The sequence below is a fragment of the Lineus longissimus genome, chromosome 17, assembly GCF_910592395.1.
Source record: "Lineus longissimus chromosome 17, tnLinLong1.2, whole genome shotgun sequence".
In the NCBI taxonomy this organism is placed as follows: Eukaryota; Metazoa; Nemertea; class Pilidiophora; order Heteronemertea; family Lineidae; genus Lineus; species Lineus longissimus.
In genome coordinates this window covers 11,528,893-11,546,832 of record NC_088324.1, presented here as the reverse complement: position 1 = coordinate 11,546,832, position 17,940 = coordinate 11,528,893, and the positions used below count along the sequence as shown (strand labels likewise).

General features: G+C 40.3%; 1 protein-coding gene across 1 annotated transcript; it reads left to right on the top strand.

Annotated features, from left to right (window-relative positions):
- Positions 1 to 1,826: 1,826 nt before the first annotated feature.
- Positions 1,827 to 17,936, top strand: LOC135501751 (uncharacterized). Its single transcript, XM_064794027.1, has 4 exons — positions 1,827 to 1,935; positions 11,862 to 12,014; positions 16,312 to 16,413; positions 17,103 to 17,936. The coding sequence occupies exons 1-4, from the start codon at positions 1,929 to 1,931 to the stop codon at positions 17,225 to 17,227; spliced, it is 387 nt and encodes a 128-aa protein (XP_064650097.1). The 5' UTR covers positions 1,827 to 1,928; the 3' UTR covers positions 17,228 to 17,936.
- The last annotated feature ends 4 nt before the right edge of the window (positions 17,937 to 17,940 follow it).

Below are 17,940 nucleotides of genomic sequence, written 5' to 3'. Positions count from 1 at the left end.
AACATTGTTCAGTTTGTGACAGTTCATACGTGAGTGGAAAACAATGCTAGCAGTGTATTACAATGTTCTTCCCTTTGTTAAACCACTTATAGCGCAGATATGATTAAGAGCGTTAACGAGAGGAAAGGGCTCAAAATGCCTTGGCGTCACAAAATCTTGTTCCTCAAAGATCCATCCAGGATCTGAGACTAGGGCGGGTCAGTGATCGCCCGCAGCATGTGTCACCGGTCTCACGGCCGTACGCCGGCTGCTTTGAACCTCTCCGCGTCTCATTAGAGAGTAACGATTATCACTAGCTGGTGTAATAGACTCATGGGTTTTTGAGGAGCGAATGTTTAATGAATATTTAGATACGATGTGATTGATTTTTCACTTGGCATGCGATCAAGAAGGTGAATGTAGACATAATTATAGCTGTGCGCTTGATGACTGAAACTTTTAATTGTCACATCGGTTGAACATGCCAGACCTTATGCTTGCTGTTGATAACAATCCTTTTGAGAGAACAGACATTGTGCTTACTGTTGATATCTTACTTTTAAGAGAAAATACATTGCGCTTACTGTAAGTGATATACCTCCTTTTGAAGAGAACAGAACCTGAAACTGAAATTGCCGAATAACTGAATTTTCCGTCTCCTGTCATTTTCCATGGCCAGGTGAGAATAATGTGATTAGTTCATGAGAGTTGCTTATTGGAGAACGTGAGCTTTCTGAGGGAAGTCGTTTTTGAAAAAAAGAGACCTCAGTAAAAACCTATCAGAAAAGTATCTTATCACACGACATGCAACATTTCCCAGTCAATTATTTACTGCTGGAATTGTAGCAATTATACAGGATAATTCCAATTAAACCAGTTTCAAGCACAACTCAAAGTCATCCTGGTGAATAGGGCGGCATGCAGGTGCTTTGCTTAATTGCCGCTTGGTTTTTGTCGATTTTTGTTATTAAGTGGGCTTTTACAGATTTTAAACACGAATTCCACCATAAAGTATACTTCTAAGCGGACGAAGAGAACTCTACTCAAGGTGATGGAAATGGCGTATACTTTCAAAACAAAAGAGCGTCAAGGACGAGAAGCTATAGGAACGTGAGACAGGATCGTTTTTCAATCGAAAATGGCTTCCAGCATGGCCCTGACTTCTCCAAACAGGATTCTTGAAAAAATATTGAACTGCAAAAAGCTGTATATACACTAAAACAAAATATACCAGCAGGCTCACCCGAAATAGGCAAGCCATTTCCAAAAAACTCGCCGTCACTGGCAAAAGTCATTCATTGCAGATTAGCCAAATGTAGGCTATTGTGTATGATGGTAGGTGACGGCGAATGGTGGAGATTTGGGTTTTTATCACATGTCTCACTGAATCCCTCTTCCCTCTTATTTCCCTTTAATACACCACAAAGGAAGGCGATGGCTGGGGCGACGATGGATAAAATCGTGATGAAAATTCAACTTACAAAAGTGTACTTGCAAAAACCGGTCAGGTCGGCGCGTCTTATCGATTCGCTTGTACACTTGATCACCAGAGTGTATCACCTTAAAGGGCAGGGCGAGTTATCCTCACGATATGTCTGTTCTTCTCCTGTTGCATTATTAATCAACAAGTAGTTTTTAATATGATTTTGCGGGGTCTTCAATTTTCAATTTTCATAATGATGATGATGATGATGGTGGTGATGGTCAAGAGTTTTCTGTGGAGGCAGGCCGGACAAATGTGGTCATTACGGACGACACGCATGGCGTCAACCTCGTCTCCGGTGATTTCCTAATTCAAAGCAGTACAAGCTCACCACGCGAATCCTGTGACACCGCACCCCGTCTGCCAATAGCGGCTCAGCATTCCGAGCGTCTGCCCCTTGTTATAAGTATCGAACTCGGTAAACTGTCAGATTGTTGTAACTTGCTGGAATTAACAAGCAGGGTGGATGCAAGGTAGGACCTCGTCATGTTTCCTTTTTCCTTTTTCTCTTCAATGTTTAACTTTTCATTATCAATGCATGGTGATTCTTACTAATAATACAGACCTAGTTTGTCTTAGTATAGACCGCTACTTTGTCATAGTCTGATTTACTCTACATTTTCCGTTAGATAATGGGTGTTTTTCGTAAGTCTCTGATGAATTTATGTAACCCAGTTCATGAAATATTGCACATTTTCACAAATCATGTCGCTTCCAAATTAGAGCTTCGATGATCGACCTAACTTATGTTACTTAGATCTTTTAAGGCGATACGCCGGCGACACTTTGTGGGTAATGAGGAGATAAATCACGTTCGAACCTTAAGGTATCGTCACTGTTTAGTTTTTCTTGTTTCTTTTAATTGTATGATACTTCAATTGCAAGGTTTATATGCTGAAGGATCTCACATTCTCGATTATTCTGGCCTCTTTCTCATGCTTCCCTAACGATTTATCAGGGATTTTGGCATTTAATGGTTTTGATTTTCCGAGTACATGTACGTAACTATAGCAGGGCCTCCGGTCAAACGCATCAAACTCATTGAAATCGCTAATAAAACTGCATTAATTTCGTTTTTACTGTATACATTTAGATTTGAGTGCATTATATTGACGCACAATCATTAATTGTTTTCTATATTTTGTTTTTATTCTCTTGCGAAGTATACGATGATTCAAGTTATTAATGCAGATGTTTACTTGTACTGATATCGAATTCTAGTGTTTTCACGTATCAAAGCGTAAAATATCTGACGGAACCGAATTCTGATCACTTTCCTTGCACTTATGTTCAATTTATACTTGTTACCGTTACGACGCGAGATAGTGCTTTATCAACATACTTATAATTGATTGTGACATTCTGCAATTTCTTCTTAGAGGAGGTCTGGTGATGTCTTTAGATGTATAGACATCACAAGTTGATGCCCATATAAGTCAACTTTCTAACTAGATATCTTATAGACATAAAACATATATGTCTATCAAAATATCAACTGGTTGATGTCTGACAGACATATGAGAATTGTCAGTTCGACATGCCTAATAGACATCTATGATTTTCGGCATAATGCAAGGGCGAATGTCTGGTAAAAAATCAACGGAAACCAGTTGAATAAGTACTGAAACCCGCAAACCTTTGTCTTTCATCTGGCGAGGGCAGGCCGAAACATATGAAACTGACGGATCATCAAGAGCCAGCATGGGCGAACATAACACTGCATTGATTTACGTTGATTCGTCACAACCTTGTGAAAGGACACGTGCTTTTTCTGATGACAACTGATCACAAAAGGTGATGTAAAGGTCAATGTGACATTGACGAATCGGGAAGAAATCTCTAACTGGTTAGAGGACATGAAAACGCAATTCAATTGCAAGGTTTCTTACGGGAGGGTGTTTTTTAGAAATAGAGAAGAAATTAGAAATATATGATGAATTGCTGTATTATCTGTACATAGAAAAGCACATGTAAAAATATAATGAAGCACTCTTAAAAATATAATAGTGCGAGTGAAGCGCTCGTAAAAATACAATGACGCTTATTCAGGCGCATGCCGAAATATTTTAAAAATCTGGTTATCTTATTCCAACTTCTGCGGATCGTACAGTGCTGATTCAGAGTCCTCAAAAGGAGAATTTTTAAACATTTCTCAAAAAACGGCTACGAAAATCAATCGACGTCTAAGATTCCTTCCGCATTGATTGAAACTGGTAGGTTGACGATGATGACCATATTGGACCGCACTTTGCTATGAATGAGAGAAATATGAAAAATATTGTGAATCTGTAAAGGACTGGTTCCACTGCAGCGATTCAGTTGCCACTGCAATTGACGATCCAATTACTTCGCCATTGTAAAAGTTATAAATGAACAACCGTAACAGAGACGCCCAAGACGATGCAGACGAGGAATACCCTTATACTAGTAGCCGCTATAGTCACACCCTGTTGTGAACAAAACGGAGGGGAAACGATTCAAATAAGCCGGCGGATCTAGGAACTAAGGCTACGCGCTATTGTTCAGCACTTCCGTGACAAGTCTTAAACCACAAGCTTTTTCTAAAACTATATATGGGGGTCATTCTTCAAAGGATGGTCATCAAAGACAGAATGCAGGAATCAAGACACGTATAATCCTTCACATGTTCCTTTGTCTGTGACTACAAAGAAAGAATAAGGAAGGTCCTCATTAAGTAACCGACATGCATCCCATGGAAATGATACGGGATATGGTCCGGTTGTCATAGAGTGGTCAAACCGATACGTCCTCTTTTCATCCTCGGAATTAAAGTTTGGAATAGCAACTTGAGGCTGTGCCTTGCGAAGAAATTTCATGCACGGTGAATCTTGCTTCGCCTCTCATGTACATAGTTAGATAATTCTTACTGAAATATTTCTTTGTGAGGCTTTTTGTGCGTGAGCGTGGACGACCAATATGACAACCACAAGCATGTACCCAGGTGTCAGATGGACAGAGCAGTCTTTCTGTCGTCCGGCACCAGATGCTTATCAACTTTCTTGTTAATTATCGAAGATATATCCTAGACTAGACTTTTGATAAACCGGCAATGATATTGGGTCATTTTGATATCGCATGAATAGTCTTATTCTATGACTCCCCTGCACACGACATAATGAATAATGTGCTGCACCGACATGATTCGGGTTCTTTTTAATAAGCCTTCGGATATTCTTCAGACAACGTCTCACCTTTTTCAAACAGCATTTTTATTTCAAATGAAATTATAGGGGGCCCAGAAAATAGACTGAAAATTCGAAACGAAGATGTTTTCCAGACAAGACACCTGAGGGTCGGTGGCCTCACTTTTGAAGTGTACCACCTGAATGTAACTTAGTACGTCTTAAGTTGACTGCTGTTTTTATCTTAGGGCGTCGATATTAACCTTCCACAACATAGATAAAATATTTTACTTTTTCTCACACATGATGACACATGTTCTCAAAAAGACCCTTCGCAAAATCTTTTTTAACCGATACGGCTAATTTCAAAGAAAATACCCCCGCCAAGACGAATTTGATTCAAATTCACATCAGCCATGTCTGTAGGGTTTCCACAATGACAAAGATTAAAGACAAAGATGATGTTTTCACTTGAAATATTGAAGTCAAACCAGTCGTTTGAACAGGTTTTTTTCGTCGTCGACCTTCACCGGCCCCCGAGGGAAGGGGCCATGTACGAGCTCTCATCTCAATTAAGCCTTGATTAACCACCAGAATTAAACCTGGGAAAGATACACAAGGGATAAGTGGATAAATTGAAATATATTGCAGTCCTTCTTATCAAATTAGAATGCCAGTTCTAATAGTTATTCGCATTAATTTTTGTTGTAATTTGACGATAAAAAACTTCAGTCTACGGATAAACCGTCACCTCGGTCATTAACTTGGCCCAGGGTGTTCTCGGCGTGTCTCGCGTGATCGGTTTCATCTCCTGAGGTGTACAAAAACAATATGTGATCAAGATTCCCATAGTGCAATTTTCCACGTCAATGTCGCTTCAGCTTGGTCTGCGAGAGTCAGATTACCCTTTTGGCTAAATCTTGCTTCGTCAGCACAGTTTTCAGAATCGAACTAATCAAAAACCCCCTGTTTACCACCCATATCGGCCAGTGTCTACTTCCGGTCAATTTTCGTTGCTAAATAACAGTTTTTTTTTGCTACGATCAGCATAGAACTGTTACGCATGTGAAGTTTGCGTCGAAAAATTTGTTAACAATCTCTCTCAGCATGTCGCGCACATGCGGCAACCTATTATCTTTGTCGTGGTAATGGGGCTCAGATGATCATTACCCTTGTCGATAGGAAAATTCAATATGCCTATTTTAATGGCACATACTGGCTTTCCTTCTGAAAACACGCCCATAGAGATCGATACCTTTGAAAGAATATTTTATCGTCTTAGTGCTAGTATCCATATAATATGACCCTTTAAATGAAATAAGGAGGTTACACTTGAAACGTAAGCAAACCACAATTAAAGTAAAATATTGGTTTCGTATCTCAACCTCCTGTTTGATCAACCAGTTGTTTAATTAGATGAGATCACTGACATCTGCCGAAATGGAACCATTGGGAATCGATGTGACATGGATTTCAGTGTCCTTGTGTAGGTTACTGTTAGTTTTGTTATTTCGTGACGGTTGTACATCGCCATAGAAATTTAAGACAAAAACATGCTAAATTTTGTATTCCGATTGAACGTTTCGTTGTTTTTCTGTTCTCAGTAAAAAATACACAGTCACTTTCAACGCTAGAATATTCTTTCAACGACTACCTTTACAAAGTAATAAAGGAACAAATTGGAATCCATTTGAGATATTGTGTTATGATCAAAATATTGCATTCCACATAACAGAGTGTTTTCTGTAAAATATATTTTGACAAAACATTTCAACATCAAACATGTAAACACTCCAAACAAAACAACCCCTACTTAAACTCTGATCGATGATAACAGTAAATTTTGACACAAAATCTGTTGATGACAAAATATGACTTTGTGAAACGTGAATGCGACTTCAATCCAATTTTAAATGTCAACTTGAGTTAGAAATACATATTGGTATTTCTGATTTTCTATTTCGCAATCATTTACAAGTTTGCATTAAAGGTTTTATTTACTGTCAAGGTCAGAGGTACATATTAGGTACTGTTCCAGTACAGTGAAAGCAAGGTTAGAAGATGAAAGTATAGATCGACCATTATATTCATCTTTCACAGCCACTGATTCCAATTCGCGACTTTCCTCAGAAAGACTTTTACGACCCCAAGTATATACTTTGGGCCAATCAGATGTGTTCAATGTTACTTCCTGTACCAAAAAAGCATATTGAGGCCTGCTGATTGGCCGCTATTGCAGTCCAAAATAGTGCCTTTGGTGACATAAGTTGATGTGTCTACCTGAGAAACGCCACCAAATATCAATCCTTTAGTCGCGACAACTGGCGTGGAAACATCCCTTCGGTTCTTACTTTCAGGTTTAAGTAACGAACTATAGCATTGGACTAATTTGTTACTTCCATTTGGTAATTAGTGGTCTATGAAGTGAGTGTCACAGATGCTGTTGTGGATTAAATCTGTCAGATTGACAAACCAACTGAAGCAATTTCCAAATTGGAGTGGAAACATGGTGTTAACTCGATGAATCCACTTTGAGGTGAGGATCAGCTATTTTTGGTGTCAGCAGGCCTACCTCGTGGTGACCTAAGGCAGAATTCCCTGCGGAAGGAGACGTTGCTTTATACATCCCCATTCTCTCTCAACAATTAAATCCCTAACGCGAGGTTGGATTGTAGTATACTCGTTGATGGACATTTGTTTGTACATTCGGAGTCGTCTTTCAATGGTTATTTAGTGGGAAGGGCCAGGCTGGTCTTGATGAGACTACGATAAACACAATAAATCAACACCCAATCACGTGACTGTGAAATCAGCCAGAAAGCGTCATTGCGTGACCAACCTTTAATGTAAGCAGAATCTTGCCTTTCCTGTCCATTTTATTGAAAGATTGTCTGATTCTGATTATCAAGGAAGACATCAATGGCGTACTATATGCTTATAAATATCGGACAGGGTTCAGATTCAACACCATTGCAATTTCGCATGGTGGAGAGCTTATAGTCAATGACAACGAATTCGAAATTTTACGAAGTGCCTGACGACCAAAGTAACCTTTGACACAAACAATCCGTTCTCTTCCCTCGCAGCAACCCAAAGAATATAGACTGACTGAAAAAACCTCCGCCAAGGAAATCCGTCATAGGAGGAACTAGTGTAATATTACACCAGTGCATATAGTACAGCCTTTTTCATGACGGAATACATCTGTCTTGGTTGAGAAAATCACATCGGTATTCTCTAACTTCTTTTAGAAACACTGTCACCGCTGAAGGAATCGATGCCGGTTTGTAACTGTTTACTGTTCAGTCGAAAATCGAATGCACTACATGTAACCAAAAACGTATTACTTCAAATAATAAATTTGATGTAACTGATATGGAGTGTTAACGGATTTGCTCTGAAAAGCGAGATCACTTTTTAGTACTCCGTTCGAATTCAAAGGTAACTTTTTGTTCATCGTCATTTCTTAAACACCGTAAGGTTTACTTCAAGGTTTTAAACTCCGTTTCATCTGTTAATGAAATAACTGGTGCTTGGAAACCTTATTTGGGTTTTTGAGTGACATATATGGGTTTAATTAGAACAGAATCTATCAGGAGTTTACATCGGATCCATGGATTGACTATGGTTATCGCTAACTAATTTCAGATCAATTGATATTCAAGTGAATTACTCATATCTAGAGTAACTAATAACCAGAATAACTAAAAGTCATAACTTCTTTTCCGAACAACGAAGTACTAAAGAAACTATGTACGTAAAGTAAGGCGTCCCAAACCTGCTTTTAGGAGATAATCACGTGGTTTATTGGCTTGAAGAACATTTTGCGTGCAATTGAGCCTTTTGAACACGTACAATAACGTAGGAAGTTCACTGAAGACACTATAAAAGTTCCCAATCGAACCAACCAGGAAAACCTCTTCGAAATTCAATGCTTAACGTTTTCTTTGTGAATTGCATTTTTCTAGATCTATAGCGAGTTTAACCACGCGGATTGCCGATGATAGTTCATGCCAGTTTGGCAGCTCAACCGTTGAAATCGAGAAAATTCCCATATCACGCCATTAAGCGCGCTCTCCAATTAATTATTCATTTATCGACAAAAAAGAAAAAAAAGTGGTCCCATTTTGAAACGAGTAAAAAACCTATAGCGCATGTCAGAACCCCCTTACTTTTCCAATGCTTTTTCTTTAGTGGGTGTATCAATTTTCGCTATTTGTTGCTGAAAGAGTTTCTTGTCGTTCTGACTTGCTGAAAGTGAATACACCTGCAAAGTATTCGGTATCATTGACGAAACTGGCTGCTAGTTGGCACATTATCACATTTCCAAACAATAGGGTTAGATAAAGACGAAATTTGCCGGTGTCACTATCTCCGGTTTGGATGTAGATCGGATGGTGATGACACACTATATTTTGGTCACCAGCAAACGCCAACGTTAGCTCCAAAGAAAGCCTAATACCAATACATTTCCGTCTGTCATGTCAAGTGTTATCAAGTATAGATCCATCCATACTGTGCATTAGCAAATATCCGTCGGCTCTTTCAACTTCGTGAGTGGGCAAACACTGTTACATTTAGTCCAAGATGAATGTTTAATGAACTGTTCGGATGAATGGTCATGGCATAGCTCGGTTTTGCATCGGAAACTGTCATTAACTGACCAACAGCTATCGATATGACTATCCAATTGAAGATTGTCGTCAAGAATACATGTATACATGATTATTTTATTGTGTAGTCAAAAGATGCTGTGCGTATACACAGGTAGGCACAGCAACTATAGGTACAGTACCAAGCATATAATTATATAAGCGAATAAAATCTTCTTGACAAAAACCCCGCAGCCCATTTTTATTTGAGGAGAATGTCCTTAACCATGGATACCGGCCCGAGAGTCAACAATTGGAATAAGGAAGATGATCCTTTGATCAGTGTACCGGAATGGTGGGCACGGATTTTGCTTAGACAAACCCTCTTCGCGGTGCATTGACTTGGCTGAGTGGTAGATACAAGTTGGCTGGTCGGAAGGGCATGTCACCTTCACTATACCTATAGTTTAAAATGGACAGTGTGGCCATTATTTTGTTGCAGAAACAGTTGCAGCCACATTTTAGAAGGCTTGGTGAGGTTTAGCGGCGGATGTCGCTCTACATGTACATGTATATTTATTGCAAGAAAGTAAACATAAATTAGAGCACAAATTGGCTCATCCAAAAACTAGAATTCATCGAAATGATCCGAATTTTGAAAAGTCTTTTGCGACGTACACATAGATGGGATTATGTTTGGTGGTATAGGGGCGATAGATTTTTGGTTTATTTAGCTGTTTTGGAGAACTCCCGCAATAATGTTTGTGGAATTGGAACAGGAAGAAAGAAACCAGAACATGAGTGATATCAATATGGTCCGCAGACTGTGAGTCTGGTGCCCATAAAAAACGTTTTCAGCGAGTTCCCGGTCAATTGAAAAGGCATCAGTCCCCATCGTAACATGACTGCAGAAGAAGCCAATGAAAGCTCCCCTGCATGTTCCCTTCTCGACGTGTTGCTTCATCAAAGATGCGACCAAATATTGGCATGTACCATGAATAAAAAGTCAGGAGATCACAATCCATTACTACTTCTTATCCTTTATTAACTTGTGAATCTTGCCTGAAACTTCGACAGAAAATTCCTTGCGATTTCTTTCTTCGCCAGGTGGTGTAGAGCCACAAAGGGACAGGTTGTAGTTCAACGATTGTTCAAGTTTTTACACCATCGGCTCGAATTGTCTGCGATATGAGGTATCTTTGCTAAAAATAATACAGTACATGTACACGTATTTAAAAAGATTGACACATTAATTCTAGTCCTTAGGCGTTGACTTTCTTCAATCCTTAGGCGTTGACTTTGATGTCATGAACTTCTAGGCGAGATATTCTAATGCAAATCATGAAAATAACTGTTCGTATAGCGATGATGGCAAAATTGCCAAAGGCTGTTTACAATTGAAGATGTACGACGTGGTTATCACTTTCGTCAAACTCTCGATATTTAAGCTATTGAGCTTGGGATTAGTTGTGCAAAGGGAAGCAATTTGTATATACTCGAGATCAGATCTTTCTGCATGTAGATGAATGCGACAACCCGCCGAGACATCTCGAGACACAAAAACAGAAAGATAAAATATTGCAGACCCGATCGAATTTAGATGGCAAAATTGATTACATGTAGGTAGGCGCTGACGTTTGACCTCATCACAATTGACACAATCTCGAGTCGTGTTGTAATTTCAATTAAAAGAAGTAAGAACGTTGATATTCAACGAGGGAGCAATTAAGGGGATGGAACGAGATTTGAAGTCGCTACATGTCCCGGTATCACGTTAAGAGGAGCTTAAGTGCCGTGTTCGACGGCATTTCAATCGACCAATGGTTACCATTGTCTATTGCAATGATGATAATGGGGAGGATATGTACACACAAGGGAAGGCTTACATGTTCTCCGTGTTCAGAAATATATACAAGAAATGAGTTGCTCATCGGCAATATTCCTCAAATATCGGGCTAAAAATCGACCAATGTCCAGGTTGTCGAGTGATGCGAACATTGATACCTCCTTGATTACCTGACACATACTTCGTGGCAGCGAAAAGGTTGCACATGCCTTGTACTGATACGTTTTTCCCCATACTTGAAGCCGAGGCCAATCACAATTCTCTCCTATTCTTTGATAGTTAAACCTTCATATATCGGACTCAGCAAAGAATAATAGAAAGAATAGTAATGTAGAATCGCCAATTGATACGGCTTAAAACTTCTAGCAATTGACCTATAAAACAATGGCAGTTTTCTGTCACCGAGACCTGCGAAATATCGTTGTCTTTGAATGAGTCAGATAACCACGATGTACATGTATTCCACTCAGAGGAAGAAAGAAACATGCGAAAAACAACCGGCCCCTGATTACTGATTGGTAACGGTAGATTCTGTAAGAAAAAGAGCATTGCTGAACAAACGCAAGGAAATTGCTTAGAAGATCGCACTAATGGTTTTATCACGGGATGGTTTTTCTAATAGGGCCGTTTAACTATAATCATTCGGGGTTGGATCTTCGGCAATGGAATGATATGGTGAATTGTCAAGACATACGAATGGCGGCGCCTGGAACACTCGATTTGCCACAAATTGTCTTGCGGACATCCCAGATTTACTTGAGGGGAGAGCAGTAAGGGCCTATTTCCCTACTCATTTTCTAAAACCTTTTTGCTTTCAGAAAAGATGTCACGTCCAAGCGAACAGATGTACCTGCACATAGCCTTGGTGATCTTCGTGTGTGTCCTGGTGATGAGCACCAAGGCAGAATGCAGCAGCTTAAATGGCGAACACATGGATAGAGACAACAGGGGCGACAAAGTACCAAAATCAGGTAGGCAGGCGGCAAAGTATCAAATGACGTTAACCTTTCAACAATGTATAAGAACTGGAACAAGAAGAATACAAATTCTGGTTTTTGCCATCATATTCTAATGTCGTGTATCAAATGTCTCCGTCGAAACAAAAACACGGCATTTGTTACAATCTATTGACCATCCGACTATTAAAGCAATAGGTAGCCTCTAACCCCATAAAGAATTCATTACTGATATCGAGTCTCGTTCACCTTTTTAAATATGGAATATTGAATCTATCACCTGTGAAACGGGCTGAAATCAGTGATGTGCAAGACGATATCGGTCTCAGTACGTGCCATTTTGCCATTGAGTGAAAAGTTTGACAAAAGGCGCCACAGGCATTCTAAGCAAGAATATGAGACTTCCGCTGAGTCAGAAGACACCTTACATGCTGCCCCGGCTCGGTAAGTCCTACACAGCTTCTGATTGGCTCATACATCGTAGCCGTAGTCTTATATTCTTGCTTGAGGGAAATGGTGTCAAACAGAGTTAAAGTTTCTCCAAAGCGTTTCATCGCGTGACTCAAACAATTCCCTAATCTCCTCCTCCTCCTCCTAACAGAAAACGACAAGAGTGGCGCCTAGTAAATGCTGTTTAATTGTTTGTTAAGAAATTACTATGTTGCAGGCGAACGTTTCCACTGGTTTACTTACTGAGTAAATGGTTGGAAAATAAGCTTTGTGAGGAAAGGATGAAGTATTAGCACTTGCGCTTTCTTTTGGACCTGCAATGGGGCCAATGTTATGGAGGTATATAAGTTCAAAAAAAGTGAACCATTTTGTGTCAGACATATCAAAAACACGCCTATTATCGGCGGTGATGGGCGTCAATCTCCATCCTTGAGAAGGGATACCTACGCTCAACGCCGATAAAGTGTAGATCGGCATGATTGAAAACGCCTTATTTTCACTTATGTTGATAACGTCTCATTCAGCTATACGATACGCCGTACAACAGTCCGAAGTTACCTTTTCTGTTTAAAAAGTAAGTGACAAGACAGAAACTACTTGAGAATTTAATCAAGTTTATCTATAACTTAGTACATTACTGTCTTCACAAACAAATTGAAGTTTTTATTGAAACGTTTTGTAAAGTAAAGAAGGTGCAATTATGTGACATTTGATATTTATATATCCGATTGTGAACTTGTTTTGGCATTAGGTATCATTAGACACCATCTAATGTTTTCTGCCTGATGGCTATATTTGCACATGAGTATCGATCACAATTAAAATGACACAATGTTGGCTATCCCGGGGCGCAAAATAATTGTCTAAATCTGAAATTTTTCCGATACGACTCAGAAATCAAACTTTTCGGACGTTTGTGAAAGGTTCCGATATTCGATCTTTAATGTACAAAGTACTCACCGAAACTGTCCCCTACGGCACCAAAGACCTTTTGATGAAAAGTGGATTAATTATAAATGAAAATATTGGGCTGCAGGTGATATTTTAGCTCTGCGTATGACGTCAATGGCGAGAGAGGTGTCCGGGATAATGACCAAAACAACATTTTGTTCTAGATATCCGACTCCATGTCAAATCTAATGTACCTGTTGCTTTACCACGTATCTGAGTCAAATGACATTAAGTGATCGGGTCCCGTTTTACGGAATGCGAATCGCCTAACAAGCAAGATAAAGTGAATGAAATTCTTATTAAAATATGAAACTCAAGTCATATTTTCATCAACACAGCGACGAAAACGGTTGTTCATCAAAAGTGTTTCCAACGGTGTTATCAACTCATCCAGTCTGAGGAAATATGCCTGGGTAGAATCTTCGCCGCAGGCCAACAAAAAATCATTTGGAGTTGACAATAGCAAAGAGAACCTATCATCAAAAATATAGTGGCGCGAAATCTCTCCAAGTAGTAATCAACATCCGCATTCATATTCAGCCTTTGTGATTCCACTTTTGGCGGATACAGAAACTACTATAACCCGTATCGATGAGATACAGAACCTGTTTTGCCATCATCTGAGCGGGAAGACCATGTCAGTGTCCGACTGCAGGGCTGCGCCTTGAAGGATAATGACCCGAATATTATCTTTCATGCAAGCCAGAGCGCGAGAAAGTCTTCTTGCCGGGTAGAGTCTTTCCAAAAAGAAATTAATTTCTGGTGTCATTCTCAAATGACGCTATGGCCTTCCGGTCGTGTTATTGTCAAGGATCATCAATCCTGTGTTCATACCAACCTCGTATTCAGGACATGCTCTTTTCGCAAATATACACGAAAAAACGTGCATGGTGGCCTTGGGTTGAGAAACGAGGGGAACAAAGTCTCGTACTCCTTTCCTGATCCAAGCGGGCATAAGTAACATCGAAGGTATCGCTCTTACCGACAGCTATACCATGTGGATTCCCGGGAGGGAATTATCATTCGTTGTCAGGTCTGTTTACCGAGATCCAAGGCATCCTAACTAAGTTTTCGCGTGCAGCTTCCCCGAGGTCCTCCTGTCAGTTGCATTTGAGACTTGGCACAAAAACAGATGGACAGCATATCAAGAGGCGACACGGGGTCGGATCTAAGGAGAAACTCCTGAACTAGCCACTGGCTAAATGACCACACTCTTGCCAGAGTGACATCCACGCAATTCCAGTCGCGCTCTCGAGCACTGTCGTTGGGATGTGCAGTCGGGAACCACCCAGGCCTATTCCTGGGGTACTGCGTCAGACTTCATGGTGAAATTGGACGCGTAAATCCGATGGTAAGCCAAAATGATCGGAAACAGGTAACTGTGCATCACATGCCACTGAGATTGATCAAAGCATCAATCCTTCACCCGAGATCTCCACAACAACTGGCGCAACCATATATATTTCGACAATCAAGCAATTGAAGGTTTACATGGGTTACGATTGATATTTAGAATCTTTTCCCCTCTGCGCAAGTCGGTGTTTTGCTGGCATGTTGCATAGTGTCATCATCCCATTCACTTGAACACGTTCTAAAGGCCATGAAAAATGACCAGAGAGGCTATTGGACTATCAGCTCCAGCCTCAGGACGGTTGGCAAAGCCAGAAGTGACAGCCTTGTTCGCTCACCATGGTCCGAACCCCGCTTCTTGTCGCAGAGATCTAATTCTTTGAACTAGGTTTTCGTGTTACCATCACAATATCTTAATGGCAACCTGTCACTCGTACTTCGATATCGGCACGTACGACACTGGACGGGGAGGTAGCCTATTCAACTTCTGTATTGATGTCATCACGCAACTGTGGTTAAACAATATCGTCGAGTGATTGAAATAATTCGTTTCTTGCCACGTTCGATTTTGTTCGTTGTTTTACAAACATTGCCGCTGTTGCATCTTAGACTGGTAGTGGTTTGTTCTGAAGATGTAATCAAATAGTTGATATCAATTAGTAAGCTCATTATTTCTATATATCAGATTAGAAAAAGAATGAGGAAAACATGTACAAGGGTGCATATTGGTGTTGGCCGAAAAACCATCTGAGGTTTTTCAGAAACTCAAAACCTTTATTTCTATGAGTGCAGTAAGGCTCTCATACATGGCTTACACCCTATGATATCAAACTCTCCGAGTTAAGAATCGACGTATCGGTGTTTGTTGAACGTTTGTCAAAGTAGTATATTATTTCATCCCAAGCACACTATGGCTCCTAAACAATGGCAATCAATGAGAAAATTGGAGGCAATTGCCCTCTTCCCGTGCAACATAAAGGGAAAGGTCAAATCAGGTATTTTGATCGACGACCACAACAAAAATTGTTGTTTGTGTTCGATCCTTTACGCCATCCGCCCGCGCCAGAGGTAAAGACAGGCGGACTAATCCTTCGACCAAACAAGAAAAATTATGCCTTTGACAAATTCTGTTTCTGCCAAGAATGACCAATACTTGGAAGAGGAAAAGCGTTGACCATGCACCAATCTGTCCTCTTCCAGATAATTTGATATCGTTTACAGTAAACAGTGTTATCTTTGCGCCACAATGTGACTGAACCAGGGGAAGCGATGATGATGAATTCAACCTTCTATTACACACCTTTTTAAGGTGTCGTGCATACACATATACACATATACGTATATGCGTAGTGATATCATAAAATAGTTAACATGGAGAGGCTTCTAGAAAAAACTCGCCTGTGAATGCAGTGACCACAAGAGCTTTGTATGTAAATGGGACTACCGCAAAATAAATGTGGGTTTCCTTCTCGACTCGTCGATATGGTCGTAAAGTGGCCATCGAGAAATGGCAATTAGAAGTCAAGGTTTTATTAGAGCTTTTCCTATTCTATACTTGCAGGTGGTCTGAGTGGTCTTTTACTTAAACACTTACGATTTCGAGAATTAGAAGACCCCAACGTCCCCCGGGAATCCAATACTATTGACGAGGAACCAGGAAAAGGTACGTAAACAATGTGGGGATACTTCCACTTATGTTGGCCAACCAGGGGCGTTCAATTCTGTGTCGCCGGTGTAATCTGTAGGAACGAACGAATCACAAGACATTACTTTGGGGTGACTTCATCAGCCGGTATCACTGGACCAGTTTGCTCAATCAACGTCTGCCTTAACTCCAATGCTAAGCCTAACGCAAACGAGGGAATTTATTTCGCTGTAGGAGATAGCACCAAGTTAGGTTTCAACGTCAACGTAGGTGCCTCGCGCTGATGGAGTAAACACAGCATTAAAACTTCCTTTGACCAAAATGTTATTTGCATTTACTACATTTTGCCTTAAACTGATAACAGGGGTGTGAAGAAGATCAGACCGCATCAATGCGCATTAAAAAATGCATTAATCTCGGTAAGCCCTTAAGGCATGAGGCAATATCGACTGGTGTTGCAGAAAACCAGAACGCGTCTCTGGAAAATGAAGCTTTACACTGTTTTTGTTGCATTGACCCTGCTAGAAGCACATGGTGCCTTCCAGTTAACCATTTAGGGTCATTCAGATAGAGAATTCAGACCTATCAATTAGACAAGTACATATTATCTAGAGTGGAATTCGGAAGATATAATCTTTCGCGCCCTGCTTGAAGCTTCTTCAGGTCAGAGTGATATTGACCTTGACCTTAATTTGATACGTTTTCAGAATACAGCAAACGATCAGACGACAGGGCCATCTCTGCCCTTGCTGATGTTCTGGCCAGCATGAGACAGAAACAACACGGGAGTGGCTTCAGGATGCAGACGCTCCGATTCGGCCGCAGGAGGTAAACAAACGACCTTGAAACGGATGTGACGTCACTAAATCCAGACTCGTCCACGCGTGGCCAAAGATATTTTCTTCAATTTTGTTTGGTTTTTATTATGAGACGCGTGTCGATCACCTGTGCCAATCTGACAATACCCCTTGTGTGCCTAAGACTGATAGTCATGTACCTGTAAGAAGCAACTTTAATGAAAAAACATTCTCTCCACGGTTATTTTGTTGTATTCGTAACACCAAGTTCATAGTTGCCAAAGTAGGCCACTATCATCAATGTGAATCCCCTTGCATTACTAAATAATGTCAATCATGGTGCATCTCAGGCTGTTCCCTTGGGGTTTAGTTTAAATTAAGCCGCACGTTTTCTGAATACAGGCGTGTCGTTGTGGAAGATACTCTGTAAACTGGTTTAAGTCCCTAGAAATCCTGTCATCCGTTAGCGTGTTCAGGCACCTTGAGTGCCTGCAATGCTCTACTAATGCCGTTCGCACAAAGAAAGATACCGGGAGGAGATATGTTTTATGGATAAATCGCTGGACGTTTCAGAGCGCCCCGCTCTACAGATAGATTAGCTTTTGACCCCGAGTTTTGATTTTCGAGCACGTATTGTAAAAAAAATAGATTTCAAAAATTGCTCATTTCATCTGCCCGAACCAAGTCGCTAATCCGTTGGAACCTGATGTATTTTGCATATGAATAAAATGACTTCGAAATATACTCG